The 20,244-nt window shown below is 32.2% G+C and overlaps 5 protein-coding genes across 10 annotated transcripts; 4 read left to right on the top strand and 1 right to left on the bottom strand.

Annotated features, from left to right (window-relative positions):
- The first annotated feature begins 151 nt into the window (after positions 1-151).
- Positions 152-3,239, top strand: LOC100874838 (tubulin gamma-2 chain). Of its 2 annotated transcripts, XM_003700697.3 has the most exons (9): positions 152-291; positions 370-607; positions 874-1,076; positions 1,193-1,339; positions 1,406-1,542; positions 1,606-1,912; positions 2,065-2,196; positions 2,269-2,451; positions 2,571-3,239. In XM_003700697.3, exons 2-9 carry the CDS (start codon positions 559-561, stop codon positions 2,772-2,774), a joined length of 1,362 nt encoding a protein of 453 aa, XP_003700745.1. In that variant the 5' UTR covers positions 152-291; positions 370-558; the 3' UTR covers positions 2,775-3,239. The 2 variants fall into 2 exon arrangements, with proteins under 2 accessions (XP_003700745.1, XP_012134825.1); XM_012279435.2 differs by lacking the exon at positions 2,269-2,451.
- On the bottom strand, positions 2,490-4,952 carry Trmt61 (tRNA methyltransferase 61). Of its 4 annotated transcripts, XM_012279430.2 has the most exons (6): positions 4,825-4,952; positions 4,627-4,737; positions 3,980-4,335; positions 3,572-3,844; positions 3,305-3,474; positions 2,490-3,095 (listed from the first exon to the last, which is right to left on the bottom strand). In XM_012279430.2, exons 3-6 carry the CDS (start codon positions 4,332-4,334, stop codon positions 2,919-2,921), a joined length of 975 nt encoding a protein of 324 aa, XP_012134820.1. In that variant the 5' UTR covers position 4,335; positions 4,627-4,737; positions 4,825-4,952; the 3' UTR covers positions 2,490-2,918. The 4 variants fall into 4 exon arrangements, with proteins under 4 accessions (XP_012134820.1, XP_012134824.1, XP_012134821.1 ...); XM_012279434.2 differs by lacking the exon at positions 4,627-4,737 and having other exon boundaries at positions 4,825-4,949; XM_012279431.2 differs by lacking the exons at positions 4,627-4,737; positions 4,825-4,952 and adding an exon at positions 4,410-4,564.
- A 276-nt stretch (positions 4,953-5,228) lies between these two features.
- Positions 5,229-6,695, top strand: jagn (jagunal). Its single transcript, XM_003700626.3, has 4 exons — positions 5,229-5,628; positions 5,791-5,932; positions 6,123-6,338; positions 6,459-6,695. Exons 1-4 carry the CDS (start codon positions 5,537-5,539, stop codon positions 6,585-6,587), a joined length of 579 nt encoding a protein of 192 aa, XP_003700674.1. The 5' UTR covers positions 5,229-5,536; the 3' UTR covers positions 6,588-6,695.
- A 574-nt stretch (positions 6,696-7,269) lies between these two features.
- Positions 7,270-9,721, top strand: ATPsyngamma (ATP synthase, gamma subunit). Of its 2 annotated transcripts, none has more exons than XM_003700623.3 (3): positions 7,270-7,419; positions 8,499-9,051; positions 9,153-9,721. In XM_003700623.3, exons 2-3 carry the CDS (start codon positions 8,519-8,521, stop codon positions 9,517-9,519), a joined length of 900 nt encoding a protein of 299 aa, XP_003700671.1. In that variant the 5' UTR covers positions 7,270-7,419; positions 8,499-8,518; the 3' UTR covers positions 9,520-9,721. The 2 variants fall into 2 exon arrangements, with proteins under 2 accessions (XP_003700671.1, XP_012134818.1); XM_012279428.2 differs by lacking the exon at positions 7,270-7,419 and adding an exon at positions 7,448-7,809.
- Positions 9,722-16,352: 6,631 nt separating this feature from the next.
- Polr1C (RNA polymerase I and III subunit C) lies at positions 16,353-19,744 on the top strand. The gene is made up of 7 exons (XM_012279442.2): positions 16,353-18,102; positions 18,180-18,236; positions 18,328-18,518; positions 18,667-18,851; positions 18,926-19,114; positions 19,216-19,464; positions 19,548-19,744. The coding sequence occupies exons 1-7, from the start codon at positions 18,049-18,051 to the stop codon at positions 19,664-19,666; spliced, it is 1,044 nt and encodes a 347-aa protein (XP_012134832.1). The 5' UTR covers positions 16,353-18,048; the 3' UTR covers positions 19,667-19,744.
- Positions 19,745-20,244: the final 500 nt, after the last annotated feature.

The raw sequence follows: 20,244 nt of genomic DNA, 5'->3' as shown, positions 1-20,244 counted from the left end.
TTTGTCTTCGACTTGATTAGTCATAATAGATACTAAGCAAAAATGTATGAACAAGAGGAAGAACCAATAATATAAAAAGTACATAAAATAAAAAATAGTACGTAAAATAGTTGTGCGTTGCTCTTGGTTATCAACAGTACTCGAACCAATTAGAGCCAACATGCATAGGCGAACGAAAATTCATGCAAATTGTCTTGCGGAATGGACTATACAACGCATGCGTGTTACTCTTGGTTACGAATCGTACCATTAGCGCTGACATGCGCAGTATGAACATGAACTTATTGTTCGGTAAGTATGATCCAAGTTAGATTTGATGTGGACCGAAATAATTATTGCATAGTATACGATTTTTCTTCTTTGTTTCAGTGCCATATACATATTATTTATACCGTATTTGTTTTATGAATACGAAAAAAAGTGGTATTTTCATTTGTTGGCAAAATATTTATGATAATATGAAATGTATATAAAATGTTAGTCAAACTAAAGCTCCAACCCGCGTAAAATTAAAGTAAAGTCACCTATCATCAGAGAAAAATAAATAACAAATTCAAAATGCCTTGTGAAGTGATAACCTTACAACTTGGCCAATGTGGCAATCAAAGTAAGTAATTGTTATTAACATTTAGAATAAAGTGTTTACCCTTTTATTATTGATTAACAGGTATAACCAAATACTGTATTATCATATTTAACGTTTTTAACATTTTCTTTTTACTGATTGAATATCAGTTTATACCTATACATAATGTTTTATTACAAAATAAACTACTGTATTTAGAAATATTCTCTATGTATTAAAAATGTAACAATTTCTGATATATGTAGATATCAAATTTTTTAATGTAGTTCCTAATTTCATGTTCCCAGTTGGATTTGAATTTTGGAAGAAATTGTGTGCAGAACATGGTATTAGTCCAGAGGGAATTTTAGAAGATTATGCGATTGAGGGAACAGATAGAAAAGATGTATTTTTTTATCAATCAGATGATGAACATTATATACCAAGAGCAGTATTATTAGATTTAGAACCTAGAGTAATTCATACAATTATGAATTCTCAATACTCAAAGGTATGTTTTATTCTATTGACATATACATTACTATAAATGTTTCAACTATTAAAATTATAAATTTTTTTAATTAATTAGTTTTGTACAATAAATGAGTATATCCTGTTTTATACCAGTTATATAATCCAGAGAATATTTTTTTATCAAAACATGGGGGTGGTGCTGGAAACAATTGGGCATCTGGTTATCATCAAGGAGAGAAACTTCAAGAAGAAATTTTTGATATTTTAGATAGAGAAGCTGATGGAAGCGACAGTTTAGAAGTAAGATTATTAATGTTTTGACTGATACTTCTCCTTTAAATATTTATCATGTTGCTATATTTACAGGGTTTTGTTCTGTGCCATTCCATCGCAGGTGGTACAGGTTCTGGCATGGGTTCATTTATGCTCGAATCTTTGGCAGACAGATTTCCAAAGAAATTGATTGAAACATATAGTGTTTTTCCAAACCAAGATGAAATAAGGTAGTTATCTGAAATATATTATACCATAATAACGTTTAATTATAATAAAAAAATTTGTTTCAGTGATGTAGTAGTACAACCATACAACTCATTATTAACTCTGAAGAGATTAACACAATGTGCAGATTGTGTTGTTGTTTTAGATAATACTGCACTGAATAGAATTGCTTCAGATAGACTGCACATTCAAAATCCTAGTTTTACACAAATTAATAAACTTGTTTCCACTATAATGTCTGTGAGCACAACTACACTTCGATATCCTTCTTACATGAACAATGATTTAGTTGGTTTAATTGCTCCATTAATTCCAACACCACGTTTACATTTTCTCATGACAGGGTATACCCCACTCACCACAGATCAAGAAGTAAGTGTTTAATTAATATAAAATAATAATTTGGTTTTTATTTATAAATTAAAAAATTCATTTATAAAATATTACAGTTTAAAGAAATATTTTGAAAAACGATTAAATTTTAAGTTTCAATTATTAAAATACAATTTGTTGTAATAAAACAGGGTGCTTCTGTAAGAAAAACTTCTGTATTGGATGTAATGAGACGTTTATTGCAACCAAAAAATATGATGGTTTCTACAGCATTGGATAGGAATGCGTCTCATTGTTATATATCTATCTTAAATATTATTCAAGTAAGTTTTATATAATTTGAGGTAGTAAAAATGTTCAAATAGTAACTAAAGTGTAAGTGCAATATTTCATAGGGAGAAGTAGACCCAACGCAAGTTCACAAATCATTACAAAGAATTAGGGAAAGAAAATTAGCACAGTTTATACCCTGGGGTCCTGCTAGTATACAAGTAGCTCTATCAAGAAAATCCCCTTATATACAAAGCACACACAGAGTATCTGGTTTAATGTTAGCTAATCATACTAACATATCATCAGTAAGTCATAACTATTATTTTATATTAAAAACACAAAATCACTTTTCCAAAATATTTATCTAAATAGAAAAAACAACATGTTTAACATACTCATTAATACATTTAACAAAATATTTCAGTTATTTGACCGTGCTTTACAACAATACGATAAATTACGGAAACGGGAAGCATTCTTGGAACAATTTCGTAAAGAAAAAATGTTTGAAGACAATTTAGACGAATTGGATAATTCTAGAGAAGTCGTTGAATATTTGGTAAAAGAATATCAAGCAGCTACGCGAGTCGATTATTTATCCTGGAATCCTAACAAAGCAGATGTATAAAATTCTTAATAAGATTATTCTATATATTAGTAATAGTCATCAGTTACCTAAGTTATAGTGCTTATGTCATTAACATAAGTTATTGTGTTTCATGACACTGAAATCATGTCGTTTGAATTTAATTTACCATATCTTAACACTTAATCAGTCTTTCGACTCTGAACTTAGATCTGTTTTTCGCGCGTAAAGAGGAGGTAATGTAGCAATTGTAATAAATCCTGTATGGCCAGGTAAAGAACGAGCATGCGTGACAGTAAGAAATTTTGTTTGTTCTTGCTTCTCATTGTTATTTTGTTGTGCCATATCATCATTGTCTGTGCGCTAAAATATTATTCAAAAATTCAGATTAGCATTATAAAGTTTTAATGTTATTTTAGAAATTAAAACTGAATGTATGCCATTTAATGCCATTATAATACTTATCATATTTTTATATGAAAATTAAATAAAATATAGTAAATAATATTTAAACATTTTCTTTTTTAATTATATTACTCTTGTATATTGTATATCATATAAATTTTACAAACCTCCTGTTTTAAACATTCTAAATCCAATATAGGGAGGGTTTTATATTGTACACTCAGTTCCCTTTGTAAACATTCATATGTTTGTAGTTCAATGAATCCATTTGATGTTAATTTTGCACAAGTTCTTTGAACTTGTTCAATACAAGGAGAAAAAGAACAAAGCTTTCCACCTAATAATAGAAATAAAATTTTTTAAATATCTTAAGTCAAGAAAAACATAAATATAATACAAACTCAAAAATAAATGACATTAAATATAATTTGTACCTGATTCTTTTAAAGCATATAATGCATGATCAATAGCTAACCATGGATGTGGAAGATCCAAAAAGATTGCATCTACTTTATTTTTTAATTGTTCTCCAAACCCATCAACACAAACATCTTTTTGATTTATAGTTACAAATTTGCTGAGACCATGTTTTTCAAATTCTGTCTGTGCAATATTTACACGATGTTCATGAAAATCAAATGTATAGAGATGACCGTAAGGACGAATTGCTCTAATAAGTGCATGTGAAAGAGAGCCACTTCCAGTACCTGAGCATAAGCAAGATACAAAAACAAAAAAATATTACATAATAATAATAATAAGTATAATTTAAAACTACATTATGTTCAACAATAAGATATTTGAATATGTTAGAAAATAATTGATAATAACATTTATTAAACCTGTTTCAATGATTATGCTTCCTGGTACTAAATTCATTAGATATATAATAAGACTGATGTCAGGACTATAGATAATTTGAGTTCTATGAGGAACTGTTAACGTCCAAAGTTCTGGTGTTGGTTGTAAAACATATCCCCATCCACGTGATAGTTGCACCTTTGTACCATATTTTTGTCCAATTAAAGAAAAAACTTTAAGTGCTCCATATATTGTTTGGAAAATATTATCAACCATTTCTCCATTTTTATTTACTATTTTTGTTTTTACTTCTAATGAATGCATGTTACTGGGTCCTAAATATAAAATTACTACGTCTCCTTCTTCAATAACCTCCTTTACTTTTTCGAAACTCATTCTGTTAAAAAAAGGTATTACTTTTTTAATAATACTTTGTAATATTCGTTGTTGTATTTTATGCTATTTTCTTGCCTTATGTAATGTATTTTATTGTCAATAATTATACAGATTTATTAATTCTCAGTGATATATAATGTACATAATTATTACAAAATTTTATGTAATAATTGGTATAAAAATTACATTTTATATAATTATAATTGTACAGTTTATAATATCATTCATATAATACTGTATTGTAATATTAAAGCAGAATTCAATATTGTGCACTTTTTTTAGGTTATGTTACCTTGCATAATATTTTATGTCACGAGGAGAGAACCGTGATAATTCGCGCAACTCGACTAACTTAGATAACCACCTCTTCCATTTGTACTATTCCACCATCATTTATTTTCCACTTCATTATTTATGTACACGGTAAACAAAAAAATATTACCAGAGGTAAGAGATGATAACATTGGGAATATATAAAATTTTTGCTTACCAGGTATATATATATTTTTCATTATAAATGTTGCAAACGCGTATGCGCGTCAGTTTAGTTACAAGCGATCAGAACCAATCAGAACTAACTTGCGCAGAATGAATGAAAATTTGGTGCTTAGTACTATTGTTCTTACGTGAAATAAAATATAAATTTTTTAGTTAAATAATGCAATTAATAAACAAATTATTATTTTATCATAATAAGAAATAACCATTTCTATGTTTTGTGTATCATCAATGGTACATATTAAACAATAGTTATTAAAATAAAATAATTCAATATTTTGATGATATCTAAATAATAATCATAACAGTAACTTTTGTATTATTTAACGTGTTAGTTATATCAATTGGAAATAGTATTATATAACCTATTGAGTTACGTGTTATTTTTTTTTAAATGAAGATCATTAGATCACGATAGTTAAAAATATCCGCTTATAAATGCAATTTAAAATGTAAATCAACAACAACCAACCCGAATTTCTGTCAAATGAAAACGTGACCTAGTAAAAGTGACATATTTGCAGAGATTCGTGACCCATGAGGCCACGAACAGGGCTTCTGAAAGTTTAAAAATAGTTAAATAGTTGGTAATGAAGTACCGAATAGCTTATCTTAAATTACAGCTCCGAAATTGTTTGTTTATAAATTTCTATTACTGAAAGAGAAAAGTGATTTACATATTTTAGTCACAATAATTTCGAAATATGGCTTCAAAAGTAACACTGTCCCAGGCTCTGGGTACAGATGGAAGTGACTTTAATCATAGACAAAAAATCGCTAGTCACTATCAAATCAGGTAATTAAGACAATATAAAAATACTGATCTTTGCTTTATATTAATTTTTTTTAATTAAAAATAACCAAATTCTAATCAACATGGTATTTCGAAAATAATTAAAAGTAAGTCTTGCACGTCTATCGTTTATTTATTATTAAGTTTAATATGTATTTATTTTAGTGCAACAAATAAATCAAGACTGAAATATTGCATATTTTTTCATTATCTTCTTTTCTTCGTTATGCTTGCCAAGTTATCAGCTGATATTTTAGATCATTTGGACATATTCATTTTAGAAATTGAAGAATTGCAAGTACCTCAGGTAAATTAAAAATATTTGTTTCCACATGTGCATAAATGTATATAAGTATAGTTGTATATTAGTTCATTTAAAATTAAAATATTTTTTCTGTTATTACAATTTAAGAGAAAAAATTTTTAGTGTAAGGGAAGATGAACTTTTTTAAATGTTATGTAAATATGATTATTAATTAATATTTTCTTCATGGTAGCCTCTTTGGTGGGAATACATCTGGTGCGCAAGTTTAATGTTAAGCTTCCTTGCACTATCTGCTATTAAAAGAAACAGAGTTAAAACATTACGGCAATATATGATAGGCATCATTTTATTAGGATATGGTCCATTGCTTTATGCAGTCATATACTATTTTAAAGACGTATGGAAATATTTAACTGTTGGAAAGTCAGATGAAATTCATTTCTGGCAGGTATGCATTCACATACAATATATAACAATTTCTGCTTAACATTGTATTATTAAAAAATAAGTGTGTAACATAAATATAGTATTAAAAATTTTCGAAATTTATAAGTATTAAATTTTTTAGGGCCTACCATATGGATTATTATGGTATGCATTTATTCTATTGGCTTCACAAGTACATACATTTTCTTTGTTTTTCTCTTGGAATCTATTAGTAGCATGGAAAACACGAGGAAGTAAAAAAGCAGATTAATTCAGCCACAAAGCTATAAAAAATTCATGCATATCTGTGAATATTGTCAATTACGTATATTTTTATTTGTAATAAACAAAGATACATATACATAATACTTGAAAGAAACTTGTAATTGTGAAAATGTCTCTGATAACATGTAAATATGTGTATATACATATATGTGTACTTGGTATATTATATAAATATACATACTTCAGTGAAATATGTAATATAAAACAAATATTTTCGTTTCTGTGAAACAAAAACTTTAATTATTTTTATTTTAAAAATAATTATTATTAAATTAATATTAAAAAGCCAATGAAATGTTAAAATTTGAATTGAAATACAGCGTACATTATTTCTTATTACACGACGTGTAAATTAGTATTTATATTTAAATAATGTGTCGAACTATGTGTTGCATTAATAAATACAAAATTAGATTAATTAAAACTCTTAGGTTTAAAAAATTTTTAACTATCAAATTTGAAGATTCAAAATTTGATTTACCTCATCTTGTTTTGCAATAGTACCTCCAGGATATGTTTTATCCCTATATTTCTAGTTTCATACTTATTTTATAAGGTTTTTTGAAGTGGCTAAATAAGCTCTTACGAGGCTCAAACGCCATCTTCCGAGGATGAAACTAAACTACTCATTTTGTACAAAATAAATTCCCTAGTATGACACTTTAATACATAGAGGGCCTATTGATCGTTTTCCATAGAATATACATGTACATACCTAGATATCACATTCGGCTGTATGGGACGTCGTGTCCTGTGATCATTCCTGTCCCGGACAACACAGTTTGTCTATTTTTTATCATATTTTTCTAAGCTGTGCGGTGAGTTCTATTTACTATACTAAATAGAAAATGAATTATCTTTCCAAGTTTATTAATATGTAATATAACGAATAATTAATACATGTGTAACAAAACTAGTTCACCGCAACTCTAAGTGAACAGTATCGGTATCCATTGTGATTATATAAATGATATAATGTCCAGAATAGTTTATAATAATCAGTTATGTTATATTAAAAATGAAATTGTACTGATATTGTTTGCTGTTTTTGTCTCCTAAACTACGCGTATATTAAGTTTTGAATAATAGAGTTAATAATGAAACATCAATGAGACAGACAAGTGCATCTTAATAAATACTGCAACAATTTCAGTTTATTTGTATTATAGAATATAATGGAATAAATTATTAATCGGTGAAAACGAAAAGTAAGATTATTTTTTAAATTAATAATATATTTAATACAAAATTTTATACGATTTATTGTTTTACATATTTAGTTTATAATTTCTTGAAATCATGTCTTACATAATTTATTTTATTTTTCAAATTCCGATCCACTATGTTGGTAAGTTATACTTATTGTTCAAGTATTGTTTATTAGTAATGATTAATATTTGTTTCAATTTTGTTTTGTAATAAGTTGAATATATTTTATTATAATTTAGATTAACATTATTGTAAATTGTTTTAAAGTAAAATATTATTGATTAGTATATCAAGATGTATATGTAAGTAAAATTTTAAAGTATAGCTTGAGAAATATAGATTAAGTATAAATTATATATAGTATAGTAGTACACATAATAGTTGAATTATTAACTACCAATATCTGTAAATAATTTTTCAAATATATAATATAAAAATTATTTATAAAAAAGACATGTAACTTGTATTTTATTTATTATTTCCATGTAATTCTGAAAAATAATTTAAATATAACAATTGATATTATTATTTAAGTGTTTAAGTATGTACAATGCATAAATTGAATATATATTTATGCATACCTATATTTAAAATAACTGATCATTGACTTTGAAATTGAATACAATTTGTAGAACAAGTTTGGTAAAAGTAATTTTAGTAAAAGATATATTTTTATATACTTTTTCAGGGATAATATTCAATTACAAAATGTTTTCAAATCATATGGGAACTATTGTACGACTTGCTGCTCAACAACAGCAGCAGCAGCAACAACAACGTGGTATGGCAACCCTTAAAGCTATCTCTATAAGATTGAAGTCTGTAAAAAATATTCAAAAAATCACACAATCAATGAAAATGGTGTCAGCTGCCAAATATAATAAAGCAGAACGTGATTTAAAACAAGCTCGTCCGCTTGGTGTTGGTACAAAAGAATTTTATGAACAAGCTGAAATTCAAGCACCACCAGAAGAACCAAAAAAGCTTGTGGTAGCAGTGACAAGCGATCGTGGGTTGTGTGGTGCTGTGCATACAGGAGTTTCTCGTAATATTAGAGATTCTCTCTTAGCAGATGCTACTGAACGTGAAAATACAAAAATTGTATGCATTGGAGAAAAATCAAGAGCAATTTTATCACGTTTATTTGCCAACAATATACTTTTTGTTGCATCTGAAGTTGGTCGTAAACCACCTACTTTTAATGATTCTGCCAAAGTTGCAAATGAAATTTTAAATAGTGGGTATGTATTCTATTTAGTACTATAAAAATCATTATAACCAATCATTTTTCTCCTATTTCGTAAAATATGACTTATAACAATGTTTACTATAATGTTTACAGATATACTTTTGGTTCTGGCCGAATTGTATACAATCGATTCAAATCTGTAGTATCATATTCTGTTGATCAACTACCGCTGTTTGATAAAAATGCTGTAGCCAGTGCACCTAAACTAACTGTATATGATTCTCTTGATGAAAGTGTAGTCCAAAGCTATTTAGAATTCTCTTTAGCTTCTTTATTGTTTTATTCTATGAAAGAAGGTGCCTGCAGTGAACAGTCTAGTCGTATGACAGCCATGGATAATGCTAGCAAGAATGCAGGAGAAATGATAGATAAATTGACTCTAACATTCAATCGTACTCGACAAGCCGTAATTACTAGGGAATTGATCGAAATTATTTCAGGTGCTGCTGCTTTGGACTAAATGATACATAAATACTAAAAAATGATTACACAATAGTGTTGGAAAGTAGATCATAAGGATATTATCGCGAAATTCAGTATGTACTCTGTGGTAAAAAAAGGAGGCAAGGCATGATCAGTTGCGAGCAACGATCAAATATTTCAAAATACAGCACTATTTATAAACTCAACCAGAAAATAAACTGTTTAAAATATTACAGAAACGTATTATTTGTTAAAATTGTAGTTACAACTACCAGACAAAAAATTTAATAATTCTGTTAACTTTTGTATTTGTTAACATAATAAAGTTGAAAAATATTTAATATATACATATAATAGAATGAATGGAAAAAATATGAAATACATTAAACAGTAAAATGTTCCTAATATCAACAATAGAAGGCTTTAGAGCATTTTATAATAAGTAAGGTATATCATTGCTTTCAAAATTTAGTTCCATTAGTTTCCACTTTCTACCGCTAGATGGCTAAGCATTTTTAGGTTCATAAAATCTAATTTAAGCGTAATGCCATGATTTTCAAGAAAGCCAAAATCCGATAATGGGGACCTCTGGTGGCGAACTGGGAAGCTATAGACAAGGATAGATAGATCCTTGTCTCTCCAACGTATCTTTCTTTTCACGAGGCGAGGCAAAATTCGTTTTCTGGCACGCGCGGCGAAACGATGGTGCCGTAGCAAGGTCGGCGGGCGCCCGCGGCATCGATTTTTAAAAAATTTTTATATGCGGATGTATGCACATGTAATTTTTTTTTGCAATTTTATGGAAATAAAAGAATATATTTTTAATAACCGTTTATGGTTGTTAGTTTGTTTTTTCAGCAAATTAGTCATTTTTTCACGTACAACTGATTCAAAATTTGGCTGCGATGGACGTTCGGCGCAAGATTTATGAATAATTTGTTTATTATTTAGTCTGAAATCATATATGCTAAACTGGTTCGAAGAAGATACCGTATCGCATGAAATATAAGATGTATATACATTTGCACGTTCCTCGGAAGAAATAACGCAGATATAAGAGAAAAATCGATTGCTACTACGAGACGAAATAGTTAGTTGTATTGAAAATAGAAGAGACAAAAATTTATAAATAAAGCATATGCATAATAAAAAGACTTTTTTAATAAAATGCACTGTTTGTAATAATTACCATAACTCTACATATTTTGTAAGATAGATATAGATTTAATGATAAAAGAATGTTATATACAAAAATAATTTATGTGATTGCTTTAATACTATTCCTGCAAGAGAAAAATATTCAAAGGTCAGGTATAGGAAATATGTAATGTGTTTCGGGTGATTAAAATTTTTAACGTGAAAGAGATCGGCAAATGGAAAAGAAAGACAGATAGAATGTTGAATTGGTCGGCAAACAAGAAAGACTCGTGCGTGTTTTGTCTTTTGCATTCAAAAATCAAAATTCTTTATTTTTGGTTTTTCGTGAATGAAACTTTGATCATCGTATTCGTCTTGTTGTTCTAATTAAAATGAGACCAAACACGATATAATTTGAAGCATAATTACTGGTTTAGATTTGACGATAAAAGTTTCTGACGTAGAGGAGGATAGCGAGTGAAGAAGAAAGAGACACTGCGGTCGTGGCAGTCGGCAAAGATCAAAAGTCTGTTCAATTGTTTGCAATGCTTATGCATTGCTAACTTTTTTATTTTTGATCTATTTTGTATACAACTTGTTTCATCATATTCGTGACATTTTCCTGATTAAAATGAGACCAAACACGACGTAATTTCAGTTATATGTACTTGCAATATCTTATTGGAGTAAAGTCATCGATGTACGCGTAACATCTTACGTCGTAGTCCGTTATGTGTCGGAACGTAAGACACTTTTCCAAGTAAACAATTGGCTGAGAGGTGAGGAGTCCTGCCTCGTAATCTGTGCATCCTGTTTGTCGTAGGTTCGATCCCACTGAAGGTGGTTTCTTTTCATGTTACGTTTTTCATTTTTTTTCTTTTGTAATTGTGAAATTATAAATAAATGTGGCGACTGTACCGACAGCGTCACATGCGCCCTCTGGACAGTTCCTATTTTTAGTTACTTTTTATTTCTTAGGTTAAGTTGTAAATAGTAGTTGGTAAGACTAGTTTATAAGGAACGCGGCGCGAAAAAGAAGAACGTCGTTCTTCCACTTCTTGTACGAAAGAAAAAGAGTCAGCACGTGCGCGTCTTAATAAAAAGTACAATTCTTGCAAATAGCGAGAAAAGTCGTCGTACGTCATTTCCTACACCAGGTTCTCCTTCGCGAACCTCAGTCCCCACATAATTGGTGCCGAAACTGGTGAATTTTCATAAAAGGAGAGAAAAAATGAGTACGGAAGGAAGTGCAACCGACGCTCCGGTGGACGCCATGCGGCATGAGATACAGGCAAGTGAATTTCGGAACGTAAAGCTTCCTGCGTTCTGGAAAGAAGAACCGCGCTTGTGGTTTATCATGCTAGAAAGAGAGTTCGCAGCATACGACGTGCGAGCCGATACTGTAAAAAGCTCCGCGGTAGTCCGAAGTTTAGATCAGGACACGATGAAGATCGTACTAGATGTAATAGAGGCCCCGCCGGATAAAAGTACATATAATGACATAAAACGCGCATTGATAGAAAGGCTAGCCAGGTCGGACGAAGCTAACTTAAGACATCTCCTATCTGGCCTCGAACTGGGCAACAGAAGACCGTCCGAGCTCCTAAGGGAGATGAGCCAGCTCGCGGGGGCGAACGTTGGGGAGAGCGCACTCCGCGCGCTGTGGATCCAGCGGCTTCCGGGCAGGGTGCAGGAGATCCTGTCTATAATCGATGATGCGGACCTACAAAGATTGGCGAAAGTCGCCGATAAAACAATGGAGCGTTCGGCAGCCGAAGTGTCGGCCATTGCCGATTTCACCCACGCCAAGCGGGACACAATGGCGGACGCAACGCGGGACGACAGGCCCGGACACCAAGATGGCGAATTGGCGGCAATCGCGAGGCGATTGTCTCGCGTGGAGATCGAGCTGACCAGGAGAAACCGCAATCGCAGCAAACAGCATTTCTACAGAAGGAGGAGCGCCAGCCGGGACGACAGCACGAAACGGAACGGGTTGTGCTGGTTCCACCATAAATTCGCCGAGCAGTCCGGGAAATGCAGGAAGCCGTGCAGCTGGACAGGTCCGGACAAACGTGGACCAGAAAAAAACTAAAGGCGACGTCCCAAGTCGAGGCAGTTGGCGACGTGCAGCAGAAATATCGCCTCAGCATCCGAGACACCAGGAGCAGGATGGAGTTTCTGATCGACACGGGCGCAGATGTTTCAATAATTCCGCGATCATTGGGAGGTAAGAATCGGAAGGTAGGCTCGTTTAAATTATACGCGGCAAACGGGGCAGTCATCAATACATACGGCGAAAAATTATTATCTCTAAACTTAGGCCTTCGCCGAGAATTCCCCTGGCGATTTATAATGGCCGATGTTTCTAAGCCGATAATAGGGGCGGATTTTTTACATTTTTTCAACTTATTGGTAGATCTTAGAAATAAAAGACTATTAGACAACAATACTCAAATACACAGAAATATGACACTCCGCAGAACCGATGTCCCATCAGTATCTACAGTAGACAGGGGCAATACATTTAATTCGTTGTTAAAAGAATACGTAGATATCACTAAACCTACTGTACACAAAAATATAAAACATAAGGTGTGTCATGAAATAGTCACGTCCGGACCCCCGTTCGCTGAGCGAGCGCGACGCCTGCCTCCCGAGAAATTGAAAATAGCTCGAGCAGAGTTCGAGCAAATGATTAGAGAAGGCATTTGCCGCCCTTCAACGAGTCAATGGGCGAGTCCGTTGCACATGGTTACGAAAAAGACCGGCGGTTGGCGACCTTGTGGGGACTACCGCCGTCTGAATGGCATTACAAAACCGAATAAATATCCGTTGCCACATATACATGATGTGGCGCATAGATTCGACGGAAGTAAGGTATTTTCAAAAATTGATTTATCGCGAGCTTATTTCCAGGTACCTATAGCACCTGAGGACATAGAAAAAACCGCGGTAATCACCCCATTTGGTTTGTACGAGTTCACAGTAATGCCGTTCGGATTGTGTAACGCCGCCCAAACTTTTCAAAGACTGATGGACACGATATTGCGTGGTCTTGATTTTTGTCAATGTTATATCGACGATATAATCGTAGCGTCTCCCGATTTAGAGACACACGAGAAACATCTGCGCGCGTTGTTCGACAAGCTCCGGGAAAACGGTTTAGTAATAAATATTTCAAAATGTAAATTCGCGGAAACTAGTGTAGAGTACTTAGGATGTAAGGTTAGTAATAAGGGAATCGCTCCGCTGGACGAGCGGATCCAAGCGATCAAAAATTATCCGAAGCCGGAGACGCTAGCGGATCTCCGTAGGTACATAGGCGTAATCGGATTTTACCGTAGGTTCCTTCCTCACGCCGCGGAATGGCTGGACCCTCTGCACAAGCTCCTGAAAGGAGCTAAGAAAAGGGACAGGAGGCCAGTTTGTTGGGACGATGGATCCGAAAAGGCGTTCGAGGAGACAAAGAATCATCTGGCTAACGCTTCCTTGCTGCATTATCCGAAGGAGAATGCAGCGTTGGCGCTGCGCACAGACGCATCCGACGTCGCAGTAGGGGCAGTGTTGGAGCAATTTAGTGACGGTAAATGGGAGCCACTCGGTTTTTTCTCTAGGAAATTAGATAAGACACAAGTAAAGTACAGTGTATATGACAGAGAACTTTTGGCCATTTACAAAAGCATAAAGTTTTTTAGACACTTTGTAGAAGGCAGAGAGATGCATATACAAACGGATCACAAGCCGTTGGTATATGCATTTCAGCAAAAAGCCGATAAAGCTAGCCCGCGACAATTAAGACAATTGGATTTCATAAGCCAATTCACGACAAAGATCGTGTACGTAGAAGGCGACAAAAATATTGTAGCCGACGCGTTTTCTAGAATACAAACAATAGAATTACCAGTTGTCATCTCGACGGAAGAATTAATACTAGCACAGTCGCAAGACGACGAACTAAAAGATATAATATCCGCGAACTCCAACAAATGGAATCTTCAGAAAATACTTGTAGAAGGTTCAGATAGATGTTTGTATGGAGACGTGATAAAAAATAATATCAGACCTTACGTGCCAAAAGTACTTAGAAGAAAAATTTTTGATAATGTTCATAATTTGTCGCACCCGAGTGGGCGAGCCACCAAAAAATTAATCTCTAGAAGTTTTATGTGGCCTTTAATGAACAGAGACGTAACCGAGTGGTCCCGTACATGCGTGCCTTGCCAAATAAGTAAGATCCATCGTCACAACAGGCTGGCACCCGAGAAGATAGAGATACCAAAGGGTCGCTTTGAACATATCCACGTAGATCTAGTCGGACCTTTACCTGTAATTAATAACTATAAATATTGCCTTACGATTATAGATAGATTTACCAGATGGCCAGAAGCAGTGCCAATTACCGACTGTTCAGCCGATAAAGTAGCAACGGCTTTGTACTCGGCGTGGATAACAAGATTCGGAGCCCCAGCCACCATTACGTCCGATCAGGGGACGCAATTCGAGTCCCAGCTGTTCCAGTCCCTGGCCAAACTGATCGGATGTAATAAGACAAGGACCACCGCGTACCATCCCCAATCAAACGGTATGATTGAGAGGTGGCATAGGTCACTTAAGGCAGCGATAATGTGTCACGAGACACGAAATTGGGTCGAGATACTTCCCACGGTCCTACTGGGTCTCCGAACTAGTTTTAAAAACGATATTGTAGCATCTGCGGCGGAAATGGTATACGGCACTCCCATAAAATTGCCGGGAGAGTTTTTCATGGCTCAAGACGAAACTACAAATCCGCAAATATTTTTAGAGAAATTTAGGCAACATATCAGACAAATTAAACCAAGTCCAATATCGCACCATAGCACTCAAAAGACATTTACTCATAAAAATTTATATACATGTTCGCACGTATTTTTGCGAATAGACGCAGTTCGAAAACCTTTAGAACCGCCTTACGAAGGTCCATTTAGAGTAGTGCAGAGGGTTACCGATCGAATATTTAAAATTGATTATAAAGGAAGTGAAATCAATGTATCGGTCAATAGATTAAAACCTGCGTTTTGTGAAACTACCGAGACTGAAAGAAATAGCGTACCAAAGACTTATGTAAAAAAAAGAGTTACATTCGCGCGTTAACGCACTCGGAGGGGAGTGATGTGGCGACTGTACCGACAGCGTCACATGCGCCCTCTGGACAGTTCCTATTTTTAGTTACTTTTTATTTCTTAGGTTAAGTTGTAAATAGTAGTTGGTAAGACTAGTTTATAAGGAACGCGGCGCGAAAAAGAAGAACGTCGTTCTTCCACTTCTTGTACGAAAGAAAAAGAGTCAGCACGTGCGCGTCTTAATAAAAAGTACAATTCTTGCAAATAGCGAGAAAAGTCGTCGTACGTCATTTCCTACACCAGGTTCTCCTTCGCGAACCTCAGTCCCCACATAAATATAGCATGTGGCGTCATCTTGCAGTGCGAGCAATGCATTTCGTTAGAAATGCATAAAAAAAATAATTGAAAAATGCACTTCCTTCTCCTTGTTCGTAAAATGAAAACGCGCGCGGTGTAAATTGATGTATGAGAAAGTTATCCCAGCATTATTAATTAATCTTGAAGTTAATATGTGTATTCTTTGTGTTTAACATTAAATAATTAATTTGTAATTGGAAGTGTGTTATTAGTTTTTGATTTTCTCCGATCCTGATTATTTAACAGTAATAATATTAAAATAAATTCAGTGTTTTTAAATAATTGTTATTTACAAGATATAAAACATCTGCAATTAATAGTATACATGTACAATAATATTTAATACATGTAATAGAGATCCTAATCACGTACAATATTAATTACGTATTATGAAAATAAAAATCGAAATAGTGAGGCAGGTTATGACTGTTCATGTGTTGTGTACAAATGCAATTCCCCTTCCAAAGAGACGTTTCTTCGCAGTAAAGAATGAGTGTGTCATCAGAATGAATTGTGTCGTTGACGACAGTTCTGTATCGGCTATGGCCACGAAAGAATAAAATAAAGAAGTAAAATATTTTAAACGTGCTCACTTCGCAATAATTGATAGAAAAGTGAATGAAGAGCAAGATGTAACCGAGTGTCATATATGATTTTCAAACTTTGTCGTAGATTGGTGCTCCATAAAGATTGCTCTTTATTTTTTACTATTATTTTTATGATATCACTTCGTTAACTTATTAGTGTGTTAATTTCATTATTTGTTCGTTATAATTTCCTATTCGTTCAAAAGGAAATAATTATATATCATAGAAAAGATCGGGAAAATTGTTAAAAAAACATAAAACATAACTAATTTATTATATATTATTTCTGGAATTAATATTTTGTGTTTGCACATAATACATTTGAAAATAGAATATCATGATACGATTGCTATCATCTATTAGTTTTGATGCAAACTGTTTTTTAATGGTGGGCCCTTTTAGCGGTACCCTCTGGGGTGCCATATGTATGTACGTATAGCCAGACCTGAACCCAGTCAGCACCAAGCAGCGCGATATCCCAGCGGCCATGTTGTTATTCAAACGACTCGGATGTATTGAATTCTCCCAACCAAAACTTTTCTGCGAAGAAGTAATATTTCGACAGGATTTCTTTTGCATAGTATTCCCAGAAGTTTAATCTAGGTCGGTACGGAGGCCGATTTTGCAATTTCGTCCAAAACAATTTTATGAACTGAAAACTAACATTTCTTATAGAAGAAAATTTTTCGCGTCCCACTTTTACAAAAACGGCCTCCGTACCGACCTAGATTAAACTTCTGAGAGTAGTATGCAAAAGAAATTTTGTCGAAATATTACTTCTTCGCAGAGGAGTTTTGGTTGGGAGAATGTGTGTTTTGTCGTAGCATCCTATTTACCGTCCTTGTCTCTCCTAACCAAAAACACAGTTAGTAGACAGAGAACATTCGACGAACTTCACACCGCTCGATCTAGTGAATTTCATTACGCTTAAAAAAGTTTTGAATACAATACTTCGAACTTATTTTCAATATGTTTTTTACTATCAACAAAACATAATAATGGTCTAGTTTAAGAACTGTATAAAAAATATGTTTTTTTTCAATTCCAAAATCGGGTTTTGTATGGCTCCAAAGTATTGTATGAAGAATATCTCTGAAAAAATCGGAACTAGAATCCCAATATCTACTGTCGCCTTTTCTGTCTAAAACAATTCAAGATAAACAAGATCGCTAGAACTTCCCATTTCGTCGTCATAAACTTTCATTAGATCTGACACAAATGCTAGGTAGAAATGAACTTACTGAAGTTAGTCGAGTTATGCAAAACTAACCATGTTCCCGTATGTTTTCTTATTGAACGAATCATAATTGTAACACGTGCTTTTTTGCGGCAAGTGTAAATCAGTAAGTGTAACTTTAGTTTAACAATAAGTGTCTCATTATGGAAGAAAACAGGAAATCTCGAGTTATGCTTGAAGAATATGGTATACCTAATGTGAGGATCTATAAAATACATATTAAATATATTCAATTCAATTACAAAAAAATAATTAATGTCAACTTTATCTTTAGGCTTCTGAGTATACCAATTATCAGTCACAAGACTGGAATTTACATAATTTCAAAAAGGTAAGATGTTTATTGTATTTAATGTTTTTATTGAACTATATAATTTCTTGTTTGAATAATCAATTTAATTTTATTATTTTGTTATTTTCAGGAATTTAAAATACAGGTTGTCAGAGAATCTGAAGATGAAAGGGAATTGGAGTTTGATTTAATTGGTTATCCGGTTGGTTTAGCCAATGCTTTTCGTAGAGTACTTTTGAGTGAAGTACCAAGTATGGCTATAGAAAAAGTTTATATTGTAAATAATACAAGCTTACTTCAGGATGAAGTTCTTGCACATAGGTAAATATTACTCATATTTAACCACTTCATGTGAATAACACAATGAATAAGACAACATTATATGGCAAGATGTCTTGTCCATAAATGTGGAGAGAGTAGAAGTTAGATTTAAACTATATATTCTAAAAAAATCTAAATCATTTTGAAGATTGGGTCTAATACCACTTCAAGCTGACCCGAGGTTATTTGACTATCCTTCATCCACTGCTAAGGATGAAGATGAAGTTAGTGATCAAGATACACTGAGATACGAACTCAAAGTAACATGCACCTGGAACCCTCAAGCTCCCAAAGATTCTCGAAGAATAACTGATATGTATAGGAACAGTAATGGTACATAATTAACGAGAATTAAAAGTTATTAAACATTTTAGGATATATAAATGAGAGTAACATTATTTTTATAGTGTATAGTAAAGATATCAAATGGGTTCCAATTGGGCGACAAGCAGAACTTTATCCAAGAGGAACAGAGCAATTGGGGGTTTTAGAAAATGATATTTTAATATGTAAAATGAGGCCAGGTCAAGAAATTCATGCTTTTATGCATGCAATTAAAGGAATTGGAAAAGATCATGCTAAATTTTCTCCTGTAGGTAAGTTAAAATATAAAAACTTATATTTAATATTGGTGTATTATGTAATTATGTAATTATTTTCATAAATATAATTATTTGCTTATTTGTGTTTAATTTAGCTACAGCATCATATAGATTATTACCAGATATACAGTTAATAAAGCCAGTTAGAGGAGAAATGGCCGATCGTTTAAAAAATTGCTTCAGTATTGGTGTTATAGAAGTAATTGAAAATAAACCAGGTGATCCAGATTCCCGTGAAGCAAGGGTGAAAAACCCTCGTTATGATAGTTGTTCTAGAAATGTATTTCAACATGAAGATCTTAAAGGATGTGTACAACTAAGTAGAGTACGAAATCATATTATTTGTAAGTAAATGGTAATTTATGTTTTTCTTTAATTAAATGTTACATATATCTTTAATTTAATTACATTGTTCTGTTATTCACAGTTACCATTGAATCTGTAGGAACATTACCACCAGCCATATTATTTACAGAAGGAGTTAAAATTCTTAAAGGAAAATGTAAAACATTTTTAGAAGAACTTGAAAACTTTGGATGTAATTAAAAATATTTAAATAATGTAAATACTTTCCTACTAACAATATTTGTATTAATTTGAAATAAAAGTACTTGCTTTAAATAATTTTACAATAATTGTAAACAATCGTCCGTGAATGTTAATTTCATTTCCTTGCACCTACAATGAACAAAAATTAAAACTAATATTTGTAACTACTCTAATATTAGTGTAATTAGTTACTTAACATTTATAATGTACCAATGTAGTAAGGATAATAAACTAACTTTTATATTTTAAAAGTAATATACAATAAATTAAACTTATAAAGTGACTTTAATGTAAAATTAAAATAAATTTATTTTAGTATTATACATATAATTAAAATTTTCCCTTAATTTTAAGGTTATTTTGTAACTTCATAAATATTCTTTAATATTTTTTTTAATTTTGTAATGTAAGAACATTAATAATTTTTTAAGACAGTTATGAATATTTTAAAATTAACTTTTTAAATACACATAAATTAATTTTTTAACTTTTGAAGATGCACCTACAAGAAAGAAGTTCGAATACTGTTACAACGTAATAATTAATAAAGGAAATATTAATTAAATTTTATCTTT

This window comes from Megachile rotundata, chromosome 1 (assembly GCF_050947335.1).
Source record: "Megachile rotundata isolate GNS110a chromosome 1, iyMegRotu1, whole genome shotgun sequence".
NCBI classification, from domain to species: Eukaryota; Metazoa; Arthropoda; class Insecta; order Hymenoptera; family Megachilidae; genus Megachile; species Megachile rotundata.
Note: the sequence above shows the minus strand (reverse complement) of the source record. Positions and strands in the feature narration are given on the sequence as shown.

Bases quoted from the DNA above. Each gene is read 5' to 3' on its own strand.
- LOC100874838 (XM_003700697.3), top strand. From the start codon at position 559: ATGCCTTGTGAAGTGATAACCTTACAACTTGGCCAATGTGGCAATCAA. The intron at 1,077-1,192 runs GTATGTTTTATT...GTTTTATACCAG, and splicing joins TGAATTCTCAATACTCAAAG to TTATATAATCCAGAGAATAT. The intron at 2,197-2,268 runs GTAAGTTTTATA...AATATTTCATAG, and splicing joins CTATCTTAAATATTATTCAA to GGAGAAGTAGACCCAACGCA.
- Trmt61 (XM_012279430.2), bottom strand. From the start codon at position 4,334: ATGAGTTTCGAAAAAGTAAAGGAGGTTATTGAAGAAGGAGACGTAGTA. The intron at 3,475-3,571 runs GTACAAATTATA...TTCTATTATTAG, and splicing joins ATATGCTTTAAAAGAATCAG to GTGGAAAGCTTTGTTCTTTT. The intron at 3,096-3,304 runs GTTTGTAAAATT...ATAATATTTTAG, and splicing joins TAGAATGTTTAAAACAGGAG to CGCACAGACAATGATGATAT.
- jagn (XM_003700626.3), top strand. From the start codon at position 5,537: ATGGCTTCAAAAGTAACACTGTCCCAGGCTCTGGGTACAGATGGAAGT. The intron at 5,933-6,122 runs GTAAATTAAAAA...TCTTCATGGTAG, and splicing joins AAGAATTGCAAGTACCTCAG to CCTCTTTGGTGGGAATACAT. The intron at 6,339-6,458 runs GTATGCATTCAC...TAAATTTTTTAG, and splicing joins ATGAAATTCATTTCTGGCAG to GGCCTACCATATGGATTATT.
- ATPsyngamma (XM_003700623.3), top strand. From the start codon at position 8,519: ATGTTTTCAAATCATATGGGAACTATTGTACGACTTGCTGCTCAACAA. The intron at 9,052-9,152 runs GTATGTATTCTA...TAATGTTTACAG, and splicing joins AATGAAATTTTAAATAGTGG to ATATACTTTTGGTTCTGGCC.
- Polr1C (XM_012279442.2), top strand. From the start codon at position 18,049: ATGGAAGAAAACAGGAAATCTCGAGTTATGCTTGAAGAATATGGTATA. The intron at 18,237-18,327 runs GTAAGATGTTTA...TGTTATTTTCAG, and splicing joins ATTTACATAATTTCAAAAAG to GAATTTAAAATACAGGTTGT. The intron at 18,519-18,666 runs GTAAATATTACT...ATCATTTTGAAG, and splicing joins GATGAAGTTCTTGCACATAG to ATTGGGTCTAATACCACTTC.